Genomic DNA, 16,634 nt, shown 5'->3' with positions numbered 1-16,634 from the left:
ATTATTGAAAACTTTATCTGAGAGAGAGAGAGAGAGAGAGAGAGAGAGAGAGAGAGAGAGAGAGAGAGAGAGGAGGGGGAATCTTATTTATTATATTATTCACTTGAATATACCTTGAATAGTGTCATTGTAAATTATTTAATGTTACTTTGACTTGCAATTCTTTGATTTATATATTAAACTAAAAAATGTTCAATTTACAGTGAATATATGTCACATCCAGAAGATTTGATCTGAAAATCTGAATTTTTTCTAAATTTAATTTAATATATTATTTTGCATCTTAGATAATTTATCTTATTAATTATTAATTTATCTTATAGATATTTTATTAATAATATCATACTTATGTGAGTATCTTTAATGCATAGAATAACTTTAAGAGAGTCTAAAGCCTTTTTATGTAGAAATATACGAATTATATTAAAAAACTAATTATATATCTCGATTAAGGAAAAATATATATTTAATTTAATAAATATCAATTACAATGATATATTTATCGATTTATACATACATATATTTATTTGTTATCATCCATGACAATAAAAATCGATATACATGCATATATATGTGTTTATTAAATACTGTCTTCCGTTTCTGAATAATTTAAATAAACTAAAAATCCAATATGAGTTTATACATACCAAGCTGAATTTAACTGATTATTTTGTAGTCAAAACTTTAAAGAAAGGAAACTTTGATTTGTCAATTCGCGATTGATTTTGCTTATTCACTTCTTATTTTATCACAATGGTGAATTAACACACGATATCAGAGATCACAAATTATATATAAATATATACTTTCTGTTAACAAGCTTTAACGCTAATCTGATCCAGTGGCGATCCTGTTTTTTTCTTAATTAATGTAGCAGTTGTGGCAAACTAAAGACGAGATTCATACGTCCTTATATTATATTGTTATATGCTTTTTCTAATATTTATACATTCTTATAGCTATAAAATCCCCACTATATTACAAACTAAATTTCGCATGATTAAATATTTCTGAAGATTTGTAGGTACAAACTTATTTGAAATGTAAATATCGAGATTTCATAAAAATGTCAGTCTTGATATACTTACGGATGAATTTACAAATATGTTTTATGAAATTTTACATGCGTGGGTTTAAGAAAACTGCCATTTACATATAATGATAAGATGCAGAAGTTTTTGGATCTGATTAAATTGAAATATAAATTTTAGATTCTAGAGGAGCCATCCCCAGTCTATATTTTGGTTATATTATGACTAAAATTCGATACCTGCATTCTCACTGTATGCTAAAGTTGAAAGAAACTACTATTAAAGTTGAAAGAACGTACTATTCCATTGTATTCTAAAATGCTCGACATTGTACTACCGCATATCTTTGTTCCTACAATAAAGTTTCAATTGGAAGTTTTTAACTCATCTTACTGTCCTGATTCAGCTTCTACAGTTACTTTTTATTTTTAAAGTCCAATTTGCGTGGAAAAAAATTCATCTTTATCAATGATAAAGAAGTGACCATTACAGAATTATGTTATTTTAAGACATTTAGAATATATTTTTAATTGTGCGGAAAAATTAATTCATAAAGAATAATTATTTGAAATAAAATGGTTTTTTTATTTTATGTAATCTTTTCTATGATCTACACAGAAAATTTTTGGATTACAGATTTGACATAGCATTTAACATTATATTTATATATAATTTATAGCATCTCAATACTATATTATTTTCTAAATGGCATAACATAATTATTTAAAAAAAATTCAACAATAAAAAATAAAAAGTAATGATCCTAGCGGTCAAAGCTAAATCTTTTAATTCTTAAACAATTCAATCTGAATTATTATATACTATATATGAGATCTGTCTCAAAAGTATTCGACCTCTGCGTATATCTTTATCCTTGGGGATCCTATTGTGGAAAACAGTAGTTGAGGTTTTCAGTATTTAGGGTAGATCTTTAGAAGTACCTTCATTAAGCGATCCAACAGCTGTTCAGTCAACGGTACGCAGTTGTGTGAGCGTCGCATTTCACAATGACTGAACGATAACGCACCTGCTCATTCATTTCACCTGATTCAGAAGTTTTTGACTAAACATGGCATTGTCTAACTTCATCAACCTCCGTACAGTCCAGGTAGCTCCGTATTACTTTTGGTTATTTCTTAAGTTTAAATATCCGTTGAAGGGCAAAAGATTTGACGATGCTGAGGAAATAAAGCGAAATGCGAGGGATAGTTAGATGATAGTTGACTATCACAAAAAACGACTTCCAGGATTGCTTTCGCTAGTAGATGCATCATTGGCAGAAGGTCATTGCTTCGGAAGGAAATTACTTTGAAGGCGACGTTGTTCCGAAATACTTCCTTCTCATGATACAGACAAAAATCGGATACTTTTAGGACAGATCTCGTATATACATGTATATATATTGTATTTATAATCATTCGCACGGAGCCCCAAATTGGTTTTTCGAACTTATAAACGCAATTAAACTACTGTAGTAATATAATTAGAATTAAATTGAGCTATTTTCAATAATTTGATGCTCAATTAGGCATTCCGTAAAAATATGTTAATATACTGCAAAACTATAAATAAATTTATTGCGAAAAGTATTACCTCGGCTATCAGAGTCAAATCGGAATTTCTTGTTTTTCATACAAGCGTCTTAGATTACTAAGCCTTTAGACTATCGAGGCCTTAATATTCTTCGTAATGATTAGTGTATATGGAAACAATATCTTTCTTTCAGGCGATATATTCACGTAATATAAGCAATAAGAATCTTACTGGACCGTGCATTAAAAGATAAATATTTTAATAAATATTTTAATAATAATCGCTCATGTAAAGCTCGTTCACAAAAAAGATAAAATTAATAAAGTCAAATGAGAGCCGACATAGTTGTACGTGTGTAATCAAAAATATATATATATCAATCGCCAATTACAGACATTTCGACTATAAGATTAAGTTCTCTTCAATGTAACAATAACATTATCGGAGTCAAATTGATGTTGTAAAAAAATAAACGAATACCGTCAATGAATTATCGTTAGGCTATTATCCAAAATTGAGAATTTCATTTTGTCTGTTCTATTTACTTGTTAACTGGAAAACAAGAATTTAGTCATTTAAACTATACTTAAATTATACTTAATGATGATCTGTTATAATGATGTGATTATAACTATGTCTTGAGAGCATGTGAATTTTTTTTTACAACGTCCATTATCCGATAATGTTATTGTTACACTGAAGAGGACCTAATCTTATGGTCGAAAACATCTGCAATTGGTGATTGACATATATATTATTTTTTACTACACATGTACAACTGTCGGCTCTCATTGGCTTTATACTTCTTTATTGATTTAATCTTTGGAGTCTTTTTCAATTTTAATTGTTAAAAAAGATAAAATTTATATACAATATTAACGTTTGCCTAGTTGCCTCCCTTCTCACTTAACCAAATCTTAATGAAAAAATTATGAAATAATGCGCTATTTATGCGCTATTCATATCCGCAAACAAAAAATTTTGCGCTCATTCCGTTTAGCTAAAAAAAAAATTTTTGTGGGGAAGCTGAATAGACAATCAGTCAGCCTCCCCTCCCACCCATTAAAAACAATCGATTTGAAAAATCAAATACACAGGATTTATGCGCTATTTATGCACTATTACTTTCAAGTATTTTCAATTTTTGCGCTGAAACCCTTAAGACATTTCCCTCTTGGAGCGAACAATCATATTCACCTCTAAGTCGTTTAAAATTGCAAAATTAAATACTCTGACTATGCATAATAATTCTCTGATTTATGCGCTACTATTTCCAAGCATTTTTTATTTTTGCATTGCAACCTTAAGGCACTTCCCTTTTGGAGCGAACAGCCATATTCACCCCTAAGTCGTTTAAAATTGCAACATTAAATACTCTGACTATGCAAAATAATTCTCTGATTTATGTACTACTATTTTCAAGCATTTTGGATTTTTGCGCTTCTACCCTTAATTATTTTGCATTATCAACTAGATATACAATATTATTTTGGCAGACATACAATATTATTTTGGTATAATGGTAAAATTTAATACAATACAATAATATTTAGTACAATAATATATTCTAATGTCTGTCATATATTAGGTGTTGGAATTAATTCGTAGCGTTTTTAATGAAAGAATGTTATTTATTTCACATGAGCATTAAAAAATACATTAATGAAAGTACTTCCCATCACTTGTAAAACGCTACGAATTAATTCCAACACCTAATATTATACAATACATATATGTATAAAATTGATCGAAAACTACTATTTAAAATGCGATTTATGATATAATTAATTATATTCCAATATTAATTAATTATACATAATAATTATTATCAGTTGAGTGACTGATTATATTTATCATTTATTATTAATTTTTTCTCTATCTGGGCATGAACTATCAACTATCTTTGAGATTGATGATACATTAACATTTTGGATCGTTAAGTCGGAAAATAGTTGACCTAAATTAGAAATATAGTAGTCCGGACAGCCATCGTCTTCTTTTTGTGCCTGCTCCAATGTATCACATCCCGTACCGACAAAAAGTTTTATGAATCCGCACATTGAAGCAAACTTCATATCTTGATTAACCCTACGTTTATATTTCCAAATTGATAAAATATTCTTTTATCGTAAATATTTAAATAATATTAGGTGTAGTAAAAAGAAATCCATTATTTTTTCAATAGATTGCTTTAGTAATTTGTATCTCTACACGTGATACGTTTTTACTACATCTAATATAATTTTATATGCAACATAATGTATTTGTAGTTTGACACAGTGTAACCAGTAGAAACACTTCGTATAGATCTTTTTGATTTCAGTATAGTGATCATTTGTTATCTTAATGTCAGAGCTAAATAATAGAAAGTGTCTTATCTCTACAGACACTTGTAAAGTTGTTTGTACACACAAAGACAAATGCCTATAACCATTCGAAGTTGCAGGTGTATAGGAGAAAGCACAAGAAGGAATGAGAAAAAGGTATGAGAAGGAATAAAAAGACATGGCAAAGGCCAAGCATTGTGTCGTCATGCATACATATTCGTTTCTGTCGTCTGACATTCTAGTCCAAAACATAAGCTATGCTGCGATACCTGTACGTACACATATTTTTTCATGGAATGTTCCTACTGGTTATATTGTACTTTAGCGATTATAATATAATTATAAATATATTTTGAGGTAAACAGAAATATATTTTACTACAATTTTACTTACGTGTCACCAATGAATAAACATCTTTTCAGATTCGTCACGTTGCATTTATCTAAAATATAATCTTTTAAGATTTGACTAGGTTTAGCACACAAAATCGGCTGTCTTCCACTCTGTGCGCTGATAACGTTTAGCAATGGTCCAGGACCTGATGATGAGAAAATGATATTTTTTTCTCCGTATCTCACTTCTAGTGTGTGTACGTGTACGTCAATTAAAACAAATTTTAATGTCTAGAGGAAAGTCGCCGATACTGACATAATCTCCTAGATCCGATTTTTCATTAGTTGGTTAATTCGTAGGCTTAACCTGATGTATTATATCCAATATATATATCCAATGAGCTTTATTTTTGACATCATTACAGATGAAGCTTGGATAAAACATCAGGTTAAGCTTAACCAGTTAATGAAAAACCGGGCTCTAAAGTAATATTTGTTTATTTCTCAGAAACTAAATATTTTATCAAATCATTGATACAAACTTGGTTTATTTAGATGCTTAAAAAAGACCCATTATTCATATATTTTTGTGGCTTATTTCTATGTAAAAAAATGAACTAAAAATATATTTTATTAAAAAAATGCAAAAATAAAATTCTTATAATTTTTTTTGTAAATTGCGTAATTTAAATAGCGGGCCTGTATCGATAATATTAAATCGTTTTATATGTTATAGTTTTTTAAAATTGTTTTATTCTCTTTTTTATATCTTTTAAACATAAAATCAAGTTATAAATCGGTTCTATCGACAAGACCATGAGCTAAATTTTTATATATTAACATATATTTGTGTCAAAAGTGTTGAGGCACTTCTGTATTTCGAGTGTCACCATTCTTCCAAAAAATTGTTACATTATATGTTGCATTTTACGGAACAACATAAAGTGATATAATATAAAAGTGATTTCACGAATCAATTTAAGAATTTAAAAAACGAGCAATATTGTTAGGTTAATAAAATTTATAATTAAAATTTATTGAATTAAATACATATGTTCAAACAGATCCATTCAATTGTAAATTTTATTTATGTAATAATAGCCTGTTCCTGTATTAAATTTTATTAGAACTCTAGAACTTTTTCTCGTTTTTGATAAACATATATCTATCTCACTTTAAGTTGCACAGGTGTACATTAGTTCAGCCGCAGAAAACAGACCTAAAATTGCTCGTTTTTTAAATCACCTTGAATTGATTCATGAAATTATATTGCTTTGAATATACACGAGCGAATACTTATGTTTTGTTTTAGAATAGCATAGAGTAATGTAAATTAATAGAAAAGATTTTACATTAAAAAATGAAAGAATTTTAAAAATTCTTATATATATCAATTGGGCATTTTGTATTATATTATGTATTTATTATAATAAGAAAAAATTTGTAGGTAATGTCATATATACGTATAATTATTTTTCTATGTATTTATCTTATTTTTATATGTAGAGTATCATTTTTTAACAGAAATATATATATATGATATGACTATTACGAATTTATATTTATACATTGATAACAATATAATATATTGCATATAAACAGAAAAACAATTATATGTATGTATGACATTACCTACAAATTTTTTCTTATAATAAATACATAATATAATACAAAATGCCCAATTAATATATATAAGAATTTTTAAAATTCTTTCATTTTTTAATGTAGAACATTTTCTATTAATTTACATTACTTTATGCTATTCTAAAACAAAACATAAATAAGATAATAATATAATATATTATTATAAGTATTTGTATAAACAATTTTTTTATTGTTTAATAACGATAATATTTACCGATGATTTTAATTTGAGGGAATGCTTGTATTTGGAACCATTCGTCTGTTGGTCCTGCTATATACAGTACATCCTTACGTTCGAGACACGATATAGCCAAAGCTAACATTGACCAGTTCCAATTCACATCAAAATCAACAATTACAGCTTTAACAGATGGTCGATCCAAGACCTCCTTTACAGTTGCAGATGGGTTTGTTTCTGAAACATTTGGCTGCAAAATAAAAAAGTTAATTTAATCTATATGCTCTATAAATTTTTATTGAAAATAAATTCACACATTGTCGAATTCCTAAAAAAGAGATAGATTAATTTTTTATGTTACATGTATGAAACATATTCAATTCAAATATCTCACAGAGAAGTGAGATGATGACTTGTTTATTTACTCACTTGCTCCGTTAATCGTATTCCTGCCTCTTTAAAATTTTTCCGACATGCACTGGAAACAATGGCAAAAGCTTCGTCGCGGAAATCAATTTTCTTCAAATACCAAATAATAGATTTTATGGGGTTGACTATATGGTCCTATATAATGCAATTAATTATTAATTGTTTTTCAGTCACATATCGATTTCAATATTTTATAAATTATACACTTTTTATAGGCTTTTTACTTAATTATTTTGATATATTATGTTCTGCATATTAATATGTATGTCTATTTTTGTAATATGAAGAGCTTCTATTGCTAAATTACAGTGGCGTAATTATAGGAGGGAGGGGGGGAGGACAAAGGGGACTGCGATCCTGGGTTCAAGGGGTCCTTGAAACTTAATTTTATTTTTACAAATTTATATAATTACAAATTTTTAATTACACTATCCAATACCATTTGCCTTAACATTCTATAACGTCTGCCTATGTGCCTCCTCCCCCTCCCAGTTAATCAAATCTTAATGAAAAAATTATGAAATAATGCGCTATTTATGTGCTATTCATATCCGCAAACAAAAAATTTTGCGCTCATTCCGTTTAGCTAAAAAAAAAAAATTTTTGTGGGGAAGCTGAATAGGCAATTAGTCAGCCTCCCCTCCCACCCATTAAAAACAATCGATTTGAAAAATCAAATAGACAGGATTTATGCGTTATTTATGCGCTACTTCCAAGCATTTTCGATTTTCCCACAAAATTTTTTTTGGCTATATGGAATGAACGCAAAATTTTTTTGTTTGCGGATATGAATAGCGCATAAATAGTGCATTATTTCATAATTTTTTTATTAAGATTTGATTAAGTGGTGGTGCCAGCTAGGCGGACGTCATTCTATAAGTCTTTCCAGATCTTTATATCGAAAAAATAATAAATAATATAAAAGTATAAATATAAATAACGTAAAATGTTTATTTTAACTTTGATTGTGAGGTTTTCTTAAAAACTGAACATGTGCTATTTTTACTGTCAGCGCTAAAAAAGTTTATCAGAAATTATCTGATAAAATTTAAGGAGTTCTATAAAGCTTATAGGACCAAATCAGTAGAATTAAATCGGACTTATCTGAATTTTTAGTACTCATTTGTATTAAATTGTATTATTGTAATGATAATTTTAGTACTCATTTGTATTAAATTGTATTATTGTAATGATAATTTTGTACCGAGTGTCATTTCGAAGAAAATCGTGGCGGTGCTAGCTTAATATTAAGCTAACTGAACCAATTAAAAATAAAAGAAAAAAGGAAAAATAATATCAGAAATCAATAGGATTGAATTTGTACTGCCAAAAACAATTCTATATTATGTATCATTTCTAAGTAAACAGTGGTGCTGTTAAGCTAGCTCCGCCACGATTTTTTTTTCGAAATAGCATACGGTACAAAATTGTCATTACTATTACAATTTAATACAAAATAAGTATTAAAAATTCCAATAAATCCGATTTGATTCTGCCGATTTAGTCCTGCTGTTTTCTAGAGCTAATTTAAGGCAAACCAAGATCTCTTATATTTGGTCGATTAATGTCATCATTTGAAATATAATTATTTGACTAATTGCACACTTTAACACTTTTTTGGGACCTGAATAAAAAAAGTATTTTCCGATGAATTTTTGTTCGCTGAAAATGAATCCAGCTGTGGAATTGGCTTAACTTCGTCAGGGTCCTGAAAAAATTGAGATTAAATGTGCAAAAATTGGCATTTTTGATCATATATATTTACTTATATATCACTTTTTTTGCTGCTAAAGAAAATTTTTTTTTAATATCGTTGACGCCACTTTAAAGTATCATCTTTTATTTATTGTATAAAATAAATTTATATTTATTACAGTACGATTCATATAATCAGTATATAATAAATCATTAAGTTGAATAAACATTAAAATTTGATTATTAGAAGAAAGGCCCATATTATGAGATATCGAGTTATATTTTAAGTAAATGCTGAAAGTCTGTAGGCAGAATTAAAAAAAAATAACAAATCATTTGGAAGAGAATTTAATAAGCTGTAAGATAATGTTATGTAAAATTTAATTCAAATTTCATTTTTTTGAAAATTAAAGAAATGTAAAAAGTGAGCAAATCGCAAAGTCAAAAAATTGTGCTCCTAATATGAGATGCCCCGAAAAATCAATAGTAAAACGCAAAGTATATCAGTATTGCAATTAAAAAACTTCATTTAATGTTTCTAAAATACAAACAAACACAGCCAGTGTGCGCAGAAAATGAAAATAGGTGAAAAGAGGGTGAAATAGGTGAATGTCTCATAGGGGGCTTTCCTCTACTATTTATAAATGTATAAAATATAAGTATATAAAATGCTGAAAATGCTATCAAAATAACAGCGAGAACTTAGTTGCGCACCTAATATAATAATAAGAAATAAATAATTTCACGGAATTGTTAGGGTGTCAAAGTGCGTGATTACGTTCCTGTTCAAAAAAATTTGGAAATATAATTACGTGGAAATATAATCTCTGACAGTACGCATTGTAATATAATTATATCGTGATAAATATAATTTTATTTTATAGTTATAAGATAGTACTTTAAAGTGCTGTAAACAAAATTTACAGAAAGTTTAAACTTTGGCTGCAAAAAAAGGTAAATATGGCCAAAAATACCAATTTTGGCACATTTAAACCTTAACTTTCTAGGAATCCTGAAGTAATTCTGGCCAGATTCCTTTTTTCAGTAAATAAAAATCCATCGAAAAACACTTTATTTATCCAGATCCCCCAAAAAGTTCCATTTTTGTATAATTGTATTGATAGAATTTTAATGTTGTCCCATCCCAAATTTCATGAAAAGAACATTTCGGAATTAATTCACACTCTTCTCAACAATGACTATCCTCTCAAATTCGTATTTTCGACGATTAACAATAGAATAAAAACTTTGGAAAAGTTTAGAACTAATCCAGAAAAAAATCTCGAAGTAAATAATAATGAATATGATTCCAACAAGAAAAAATTTTTCGCGATACCATATTTAAGCAAGGTTTCTGAAAAATTCAAAAAACTTGCATATATTCATGGTTTTAATATAGCTTATAAACCGATGAATAAATTAAATATAATTATAAAAACAGGAAAAGATCCCTTGCTTAAGGATGACCATTGTGGGGTAGTTTATAAAATTAATTGTTTTAATTGCGAATCGTCGTATGTTGGAACAAACTAAGAGAAAATTAAAAATTCGTATTAAAGAACACAAGACTGGTATAAGAAATCTACTTCTGAGATATCAGTTGTTTCACGTCACCGTGTGAATGAAATGCATGAGTTTGATTGGAATAACATTAAAATTTTAGATACAGAACAATCATTGAAACGAAGAATTTCAGAAATGATACATATTAAAAACCAAATAAGTGGGATCAATAAACAAAGTGATACTGAAGGTTTGCCTGATGTTTATCTTCCTCTTCTAAAGAAAGATCTCTCTCGCACTTAATAAATAATTCTAGACTTTCTAAACTATTTGACTCATGGATATAAATAGCGGAAAAATATGTGATACGACCAATAACAACACATAATGTCACGACAAATTTCTATCTGTGCGATGATTATACTTGAAATTCATCGATTTATTTTGCTGTAAAACAGGTAATGTTTTATACTCCGTTTTAAAAAATATTAATAATAAAATAAATTATTGTAAATTAGAATCTGGAAATTCTCGTTTTACACATTTCACTATATGACTTCTGACGTTCTAACATTATTATACGAAGCAGCGTCGCATTGATGCAAACACGATTTTTATAATTATAACACACGACGGTTGAATTTTATTCCAACTTGATGTAACTCTGCGTCTTAAGAATATTATTAATTTTACTGAAGATGGCTAGATTGTGGCCGAAACGTTTAATGTTTTTATTGTAATTCGTAATGCAAGAATAATTAAATATCACTAATTACATCTTGTGCTGTGGTTCTTTATGCTCTTTCATTTCATATTTTTTTTAATTGTATTATTTGATAGTTAAATTAAAAATAAAATTCTGTATTTTTCCAAATTTGTATTACAGTTGCATTTTACGTTCCGCTCTGTTTTTGATATTCTGCTGTAGTAAGCTAAGATTTGATGTTTGGATGTATGTACAATCCTGTGCGGAGAAACCTATGTGTGTGCGTGTATGTATGCTTACATTTAACAGCCGCGCGCCAAACGAGAATTGACAATCGCCACACACGCAACTGGCAGCGATTGTCCGTTTGTAGCACGAAATAGTGCATGAACATCCTACTTATTACATACTACTTATACCATATCATATTGTACCACATCATATTGTACCACATCAATATATTGTATTTTAAATATTTGAGTTGTGTCAAGTTACTTCAATCAATTTACTATTTAAAAAGTTAATCACTTAGTGATTTTAAACAGAAAATTAAATATTCATTGCTTATTCGTAGTAATTTGTGATGTTACTTTTTTCTTTTATGATATTATGTATTTTGTAATTCACTTTCTGTATTTTTTCTTATTTAAAAGAAATATTGTGTATATAATTAGATTTTTATATTTTATGATATTTAAACTGCCTAAGCCTAATTTAATTACTAAGGGAAATGTATTACAACTACTCTTTCCAATGACAGAGTCTTCAAAAGGCCCAAATTTTGAGGTACAAATTTTGAGGTTACGCCACTGCTAAGACATAATTAAGGGAGTGAACGGAATAAAAGCACGATTATATTTAGGAGATTTCCTTTTTCCGGAGATTAGCTTTTTTATATAATATTGATTAGAGGAGTAGTAACATGTAACTTTTTAAAGACATTACATAAATTCATTTGATACTATAGTTTATTTGTGTATAATAAAAAAATAGTAAATTATTTTAATTTTTTTTTAAATGAAGATTTTGTAATTAGATCTTTATTTCACTCATCCTCTCAATTGAAAATTTAAATCATCAGCTATTTTTTAAGTATTTATTATTCCTTTATCGTTCTTTGAAAAATATTCAGTATAAATTTTTATGCTTTATTTTGCGTAAGAATAGTTTCATTGTCAGTATGAGGAAAAAAAATCATGACTACGTATCTATTTTAAGACATTGATCTTAAATTGCAAAAAGGCCTCGTACTTGTTTGTCATTAATACTTTTTTCAGCTAATTTTTTTTCAATTATTAATGACTATTTTTACTATTTATAAATCTTTCAAATAATTTATTTTTATGTATGTTCTCTTTATCCTACTTTATTCTTTGTAAAAAAAATTTAATGTGATATAACAAAACGATTTAAAATTGTAATTTGTATTTTCGTATAATTGTTATTATTAGAGTAAATAATAAGTCTTTTAACTTTATTTTAAATGTATATATATATAATATTAAGTAATACGAATAAATAATAATGAAGTGATAAAGATTTAATTAAATTAAAATACTTACTGAACTTAAATTTAAATTGATACATTGAGGACTTTTGTAAAAATTATCTGATGTCTTGCTGCTATTATTTGTTATCAGATATATTTGTTTTCCCAGCTTTTGCAATGTTTTTAAAGACTCCGAAGCACCTTCAATTGGTTTATTTAGTTGCCACAGAACTCCTGGAGAACATTATTACATTTTGCAAAATTTTTTATTTATTATTTATATAATTTAATTTATTTAATCTGAGAAAATGTAATCACAGATACAGATATGTACATAATATTAATAAAAACCAAGAATTATTGAAAAATTTACTTTGTAAAACTATTATATTATAATACATTGACAATATATACATTGACAAGGACAAAGAATTATGAATTTCAAAAAATATAAAGAATATATAGGGCATATAAGAATCAAATTAAAAAATTATGATTTAATGATCAAGTACTCTTTTATTATCGATATATCGATGATTTATGTGCTATTGTTTCTTCTTTAAAAATTAATTTATTTTTAAAATAGGCGATGACTCATTAAATTTTTTAGATATTACAATTATAATTAAAGAGAAAAAAATTAAATTTCGATTGGTATCATAAATCGAATTTTTCGGAGAGATTTCTAAACTTTTTCTTCAATCATTTTATCTCTCAAAAAAAAAGGATAATCATTAATTTGATAGTAGAACTCGCTCTCTCTCTCTTTCTCTCTCTCTCTCTCTCTCTCTAATTCTGAATATCACACAAAAAATTTAACACTTATAAACGAAATATTATTACAGAATGACTAATGATACTTAAATTCATTTTTGATTAATAAACAACAGTCAAAAGCATTCTACGAAGAGGAAGAACGTTACAGAATCATTCGGATAAAAAAAGAGGATATATAACAGTTGCTCCATCGTAATTCACTGTGCCTTTTATTCTTTGACAGAAAATTTAATAAATTTAATAGAGATGATATCAAGATTTTTTTTTATAGTTCTAACAAATTATAGAAGTACATTAAAGTACATAAAGATCACATTTTTTCAAAAATAATGTAGTCTACAAGATCATGTGTAATGATTGTGATCATATATAGGACAGACGGGCAAATAATTAAAAACAAGAATCATGGAACATCAAAATCATATTCGTTGGAATTATTGTATTGTTTATTGTATTGTTACAATCAGTAATAACCGAACATAGATTGCAATATAAACATGATTTCGATTGGAACACATATCCAAATTTTAGACCAAGAACTATGTCACAATAAACGTTTGATTTCGAAGATGTTAAATATCAAAAAACTCGACTCAATCGTGAAACCGAAACATGTATCTATTTTTGTTTAATTAATTATAAAGTATTATATTTTTGTTGTCAGAATTTTCACGCTTTATAATTTTTAAATTTAACTCTTATATACCCTGTATATTTATGTTATAATATTTATATACACATGTGTATATATTTATATGCACATTAATATTTATATACATATGTGCGTATATACAGGGTATTTCAGAAATAGTTAGCTAAACTTTATTCCATTTATAAGAATAAAAAATATCATATAAACATGGGTACGGAAATGCTTTCTTTCCAAGTTATAAACATTTTTTTATTTTATACTTATATCTATATTTTATTTATTTTATACTTATATCTACATTTTATTTTATACTTATGTCTATATTTTCATTACAGAAAATATAGATTGCTAGAAACGATTTCCTTTCGCATCGATGCATGCTTCACATCGACATGGATTGTCAAAGACGTTCAAAAATTTTACTTCATATCTTTTTCACACTCAGCGATAATACGATTTTGGAGTACTTCCACAGGATTCCAGTATCAACAGGAGTATCATACACGAGGTCTCAAGATGTTCCCATAAATAAAAATTAGGTCGAAGCGAGGCATGCGGTTCGATGTATAATAAATACGTACGATTTAAATAAGAAATGTTTATAACTTGGAAAGGAAGTGTTTCTGAATGTTTATATGATATTTTTTTCATCCTTACAATGAGTGGAATATGCTCTTAGAGTTTGGCCAACTATTTCTGAAATATTCTGTATATGTATATATATATGCATATATCATATATTTATGTATGTGTGTGCGTATGTATGTGTGCACGCGCGTGTCTTAAAATTTACAAATCAAAACAAATAAGAAGTTTCGAAAAAATAAAAAAAATAAAGTTTTATAAAAGAGATATATGTTATTTTTTGTTCCGAAAAGGAACAAATTATAAAAGTATTTGCAAATTTTTGTTTCATGCAGTAATTTTGATACGTGACTCATTTACAGAAATGACGGTTTAATCATAATTTATAATAGGCCAATTAGAATCTTTATATTTCAGAAACTACTGCTCGGAATGAAAATTGACAAATATTTTTACAATTTATTTTCTCAGAGAACATTTTTGCTATGGTGTTTTGATTCGCGGATTTCGGAATGTTCTGTATATGATATCTATATTAAATTTTGCAGTGTATCAATAACCATAATCCTTCAAAATTCTTACAATTAGTCTTTTAATTTTAAATTTTCTCAAAATCGGTAGCTATAAATTAACGTAAATGTATTTTATGTTTTTACAATTACACACATAAAACACACACATATAACATACACATATTTATTAAAAATTATGAAAATTATTAGGTGTTGGAATTAATTCGTAGCGTTTTTTAATGAAAGAATGTTATTTATTTCACATGAGCATTAAAAAATACATTAATGAAAGTACTTCCCATCACTTGTAAAACGCTACGAATTAATTCCAACACCTAATAGAATTTTAATTGCTTACCGTCGATGTCGCACATCACTATGTCAAAGGATGTTAGAAACTTTTGCAATTGTTCAGTTGACAGCTTGGTAATGTCCTTGGTCTTAGACATGGTAGATTGTTTTATAAATGATTTTGAAACACTATTATTTTCTTGAAAATTTTTCGATATTATGGACCTAGTAGATCCTATCTTTTCAGCAATATGAGACTTCCTAAAATTTAACTTCTCAGAGACTACTTTTAAGACTTGATCTGTCGCACTATCTAATCGAAATATCATACCGCTTGGAACGAATAAGAATTACTGAGTGTTTAATTTTCGATAACATCGTTGAAGACGGGCAATAACATCGTATAAGACTTATATGCAATGAGGTTTTGCGTTATGTGCTCACGCTGTGACGTGCGCACGATATAGATATATATTCCAGATGTCAGCAATGATCATCTCGCTAAGCCAAGCCAAGTTTGCGCATGCTCCAATTGTGAATGCTACAGAAGATGTAAAGCACTCTCTCTGTGTGTGTGTGTGTGTATGTGTTGTGTAAATGAAAAATGTATACAAAAATTATAATAATATGAGAGAGATGTAAGATTTTATTCGTTATTATCATTATATCAATAACATTATCTATAAATGTATACATATAGGGTGTTCCGAAATTTTTGAATCAAAATCGCAAGAAAGTTCTTGAAAAATAAATTATAAAAGTATTTATTATTTGTCGTACCAAATAGTCGTACATAATGATTTTTAATATATATTTGAGTTCTATAAGATCATTATTTATTTTAACTCCATAAAATTAAACTATTAAAATTTTTTGATAACCATATTAATATGATTTTACATATGTTTACGTATATTAATGCCGTTAAAAATATTGAACATGACTACACA

The 16,634-nt window shown here is 27.3% G+C and overlaps 2 protein-coding genes across 2 annotated transcripts in view; one reads left to right on the top strand and one right to left on the bottom strand.

Moving 5' to 3' along the window:
* LOC105152397 (uncharacterized) overlaps positions 1-16,634 on the top strand; it is a 160,686-nt gene that overhangs the window by 132,495 nt on the left and 11,557 nt on the right. The window lies entirely within an intron of this gene.
* LOC105152404 (uncharacterized) lies at positions 480-16,229 on the bottom strand. The gene is made up of 7 exons (XM_011066673.2): positions 16,016-16,229; positions 15,752-15,945; positions 12,941-13,101; positions 7,475-7,609; positions 7,082-7,295; positions 5,285-5,429; positions 480-4,652 (listed from the first exon to the last, which is right to left on the bottom strand). The coding sequence occupies exons 1-7, from the start codon at positions 16,060-16,062 to the stop codon at positions 4,418-4,420; spliced, it is 1,131 nt and encodes a 376-aa protein (XP_011064975.1). The 5' UTR covers positions 16,063-16,229; the 3' UTR covers positions 480-4,417.

The sequence above is a fragment of the Acromyrmex echinatior genome, chromosome 4, assembly GCF_024713525.1.
Source record: "Acromyrmex echinatior isolate Ae372 chromosome 4, ASM2471352v2, whole genome shotgun sequence".
In the NCBI taxonomy this organism is placed as follows: domain Eukaryota; kingdom Metazoa; phylum Arthropoda; class Insecta; order Hymenoptera; family Formicidae; genus Acromyrmex; species Acromyrmex echinatior.
The sequence above is the reverse complement of the archived record's forward strand: the minus strand, read 5'-3'. Positions and strand labels throughout refer to the sequence as shown.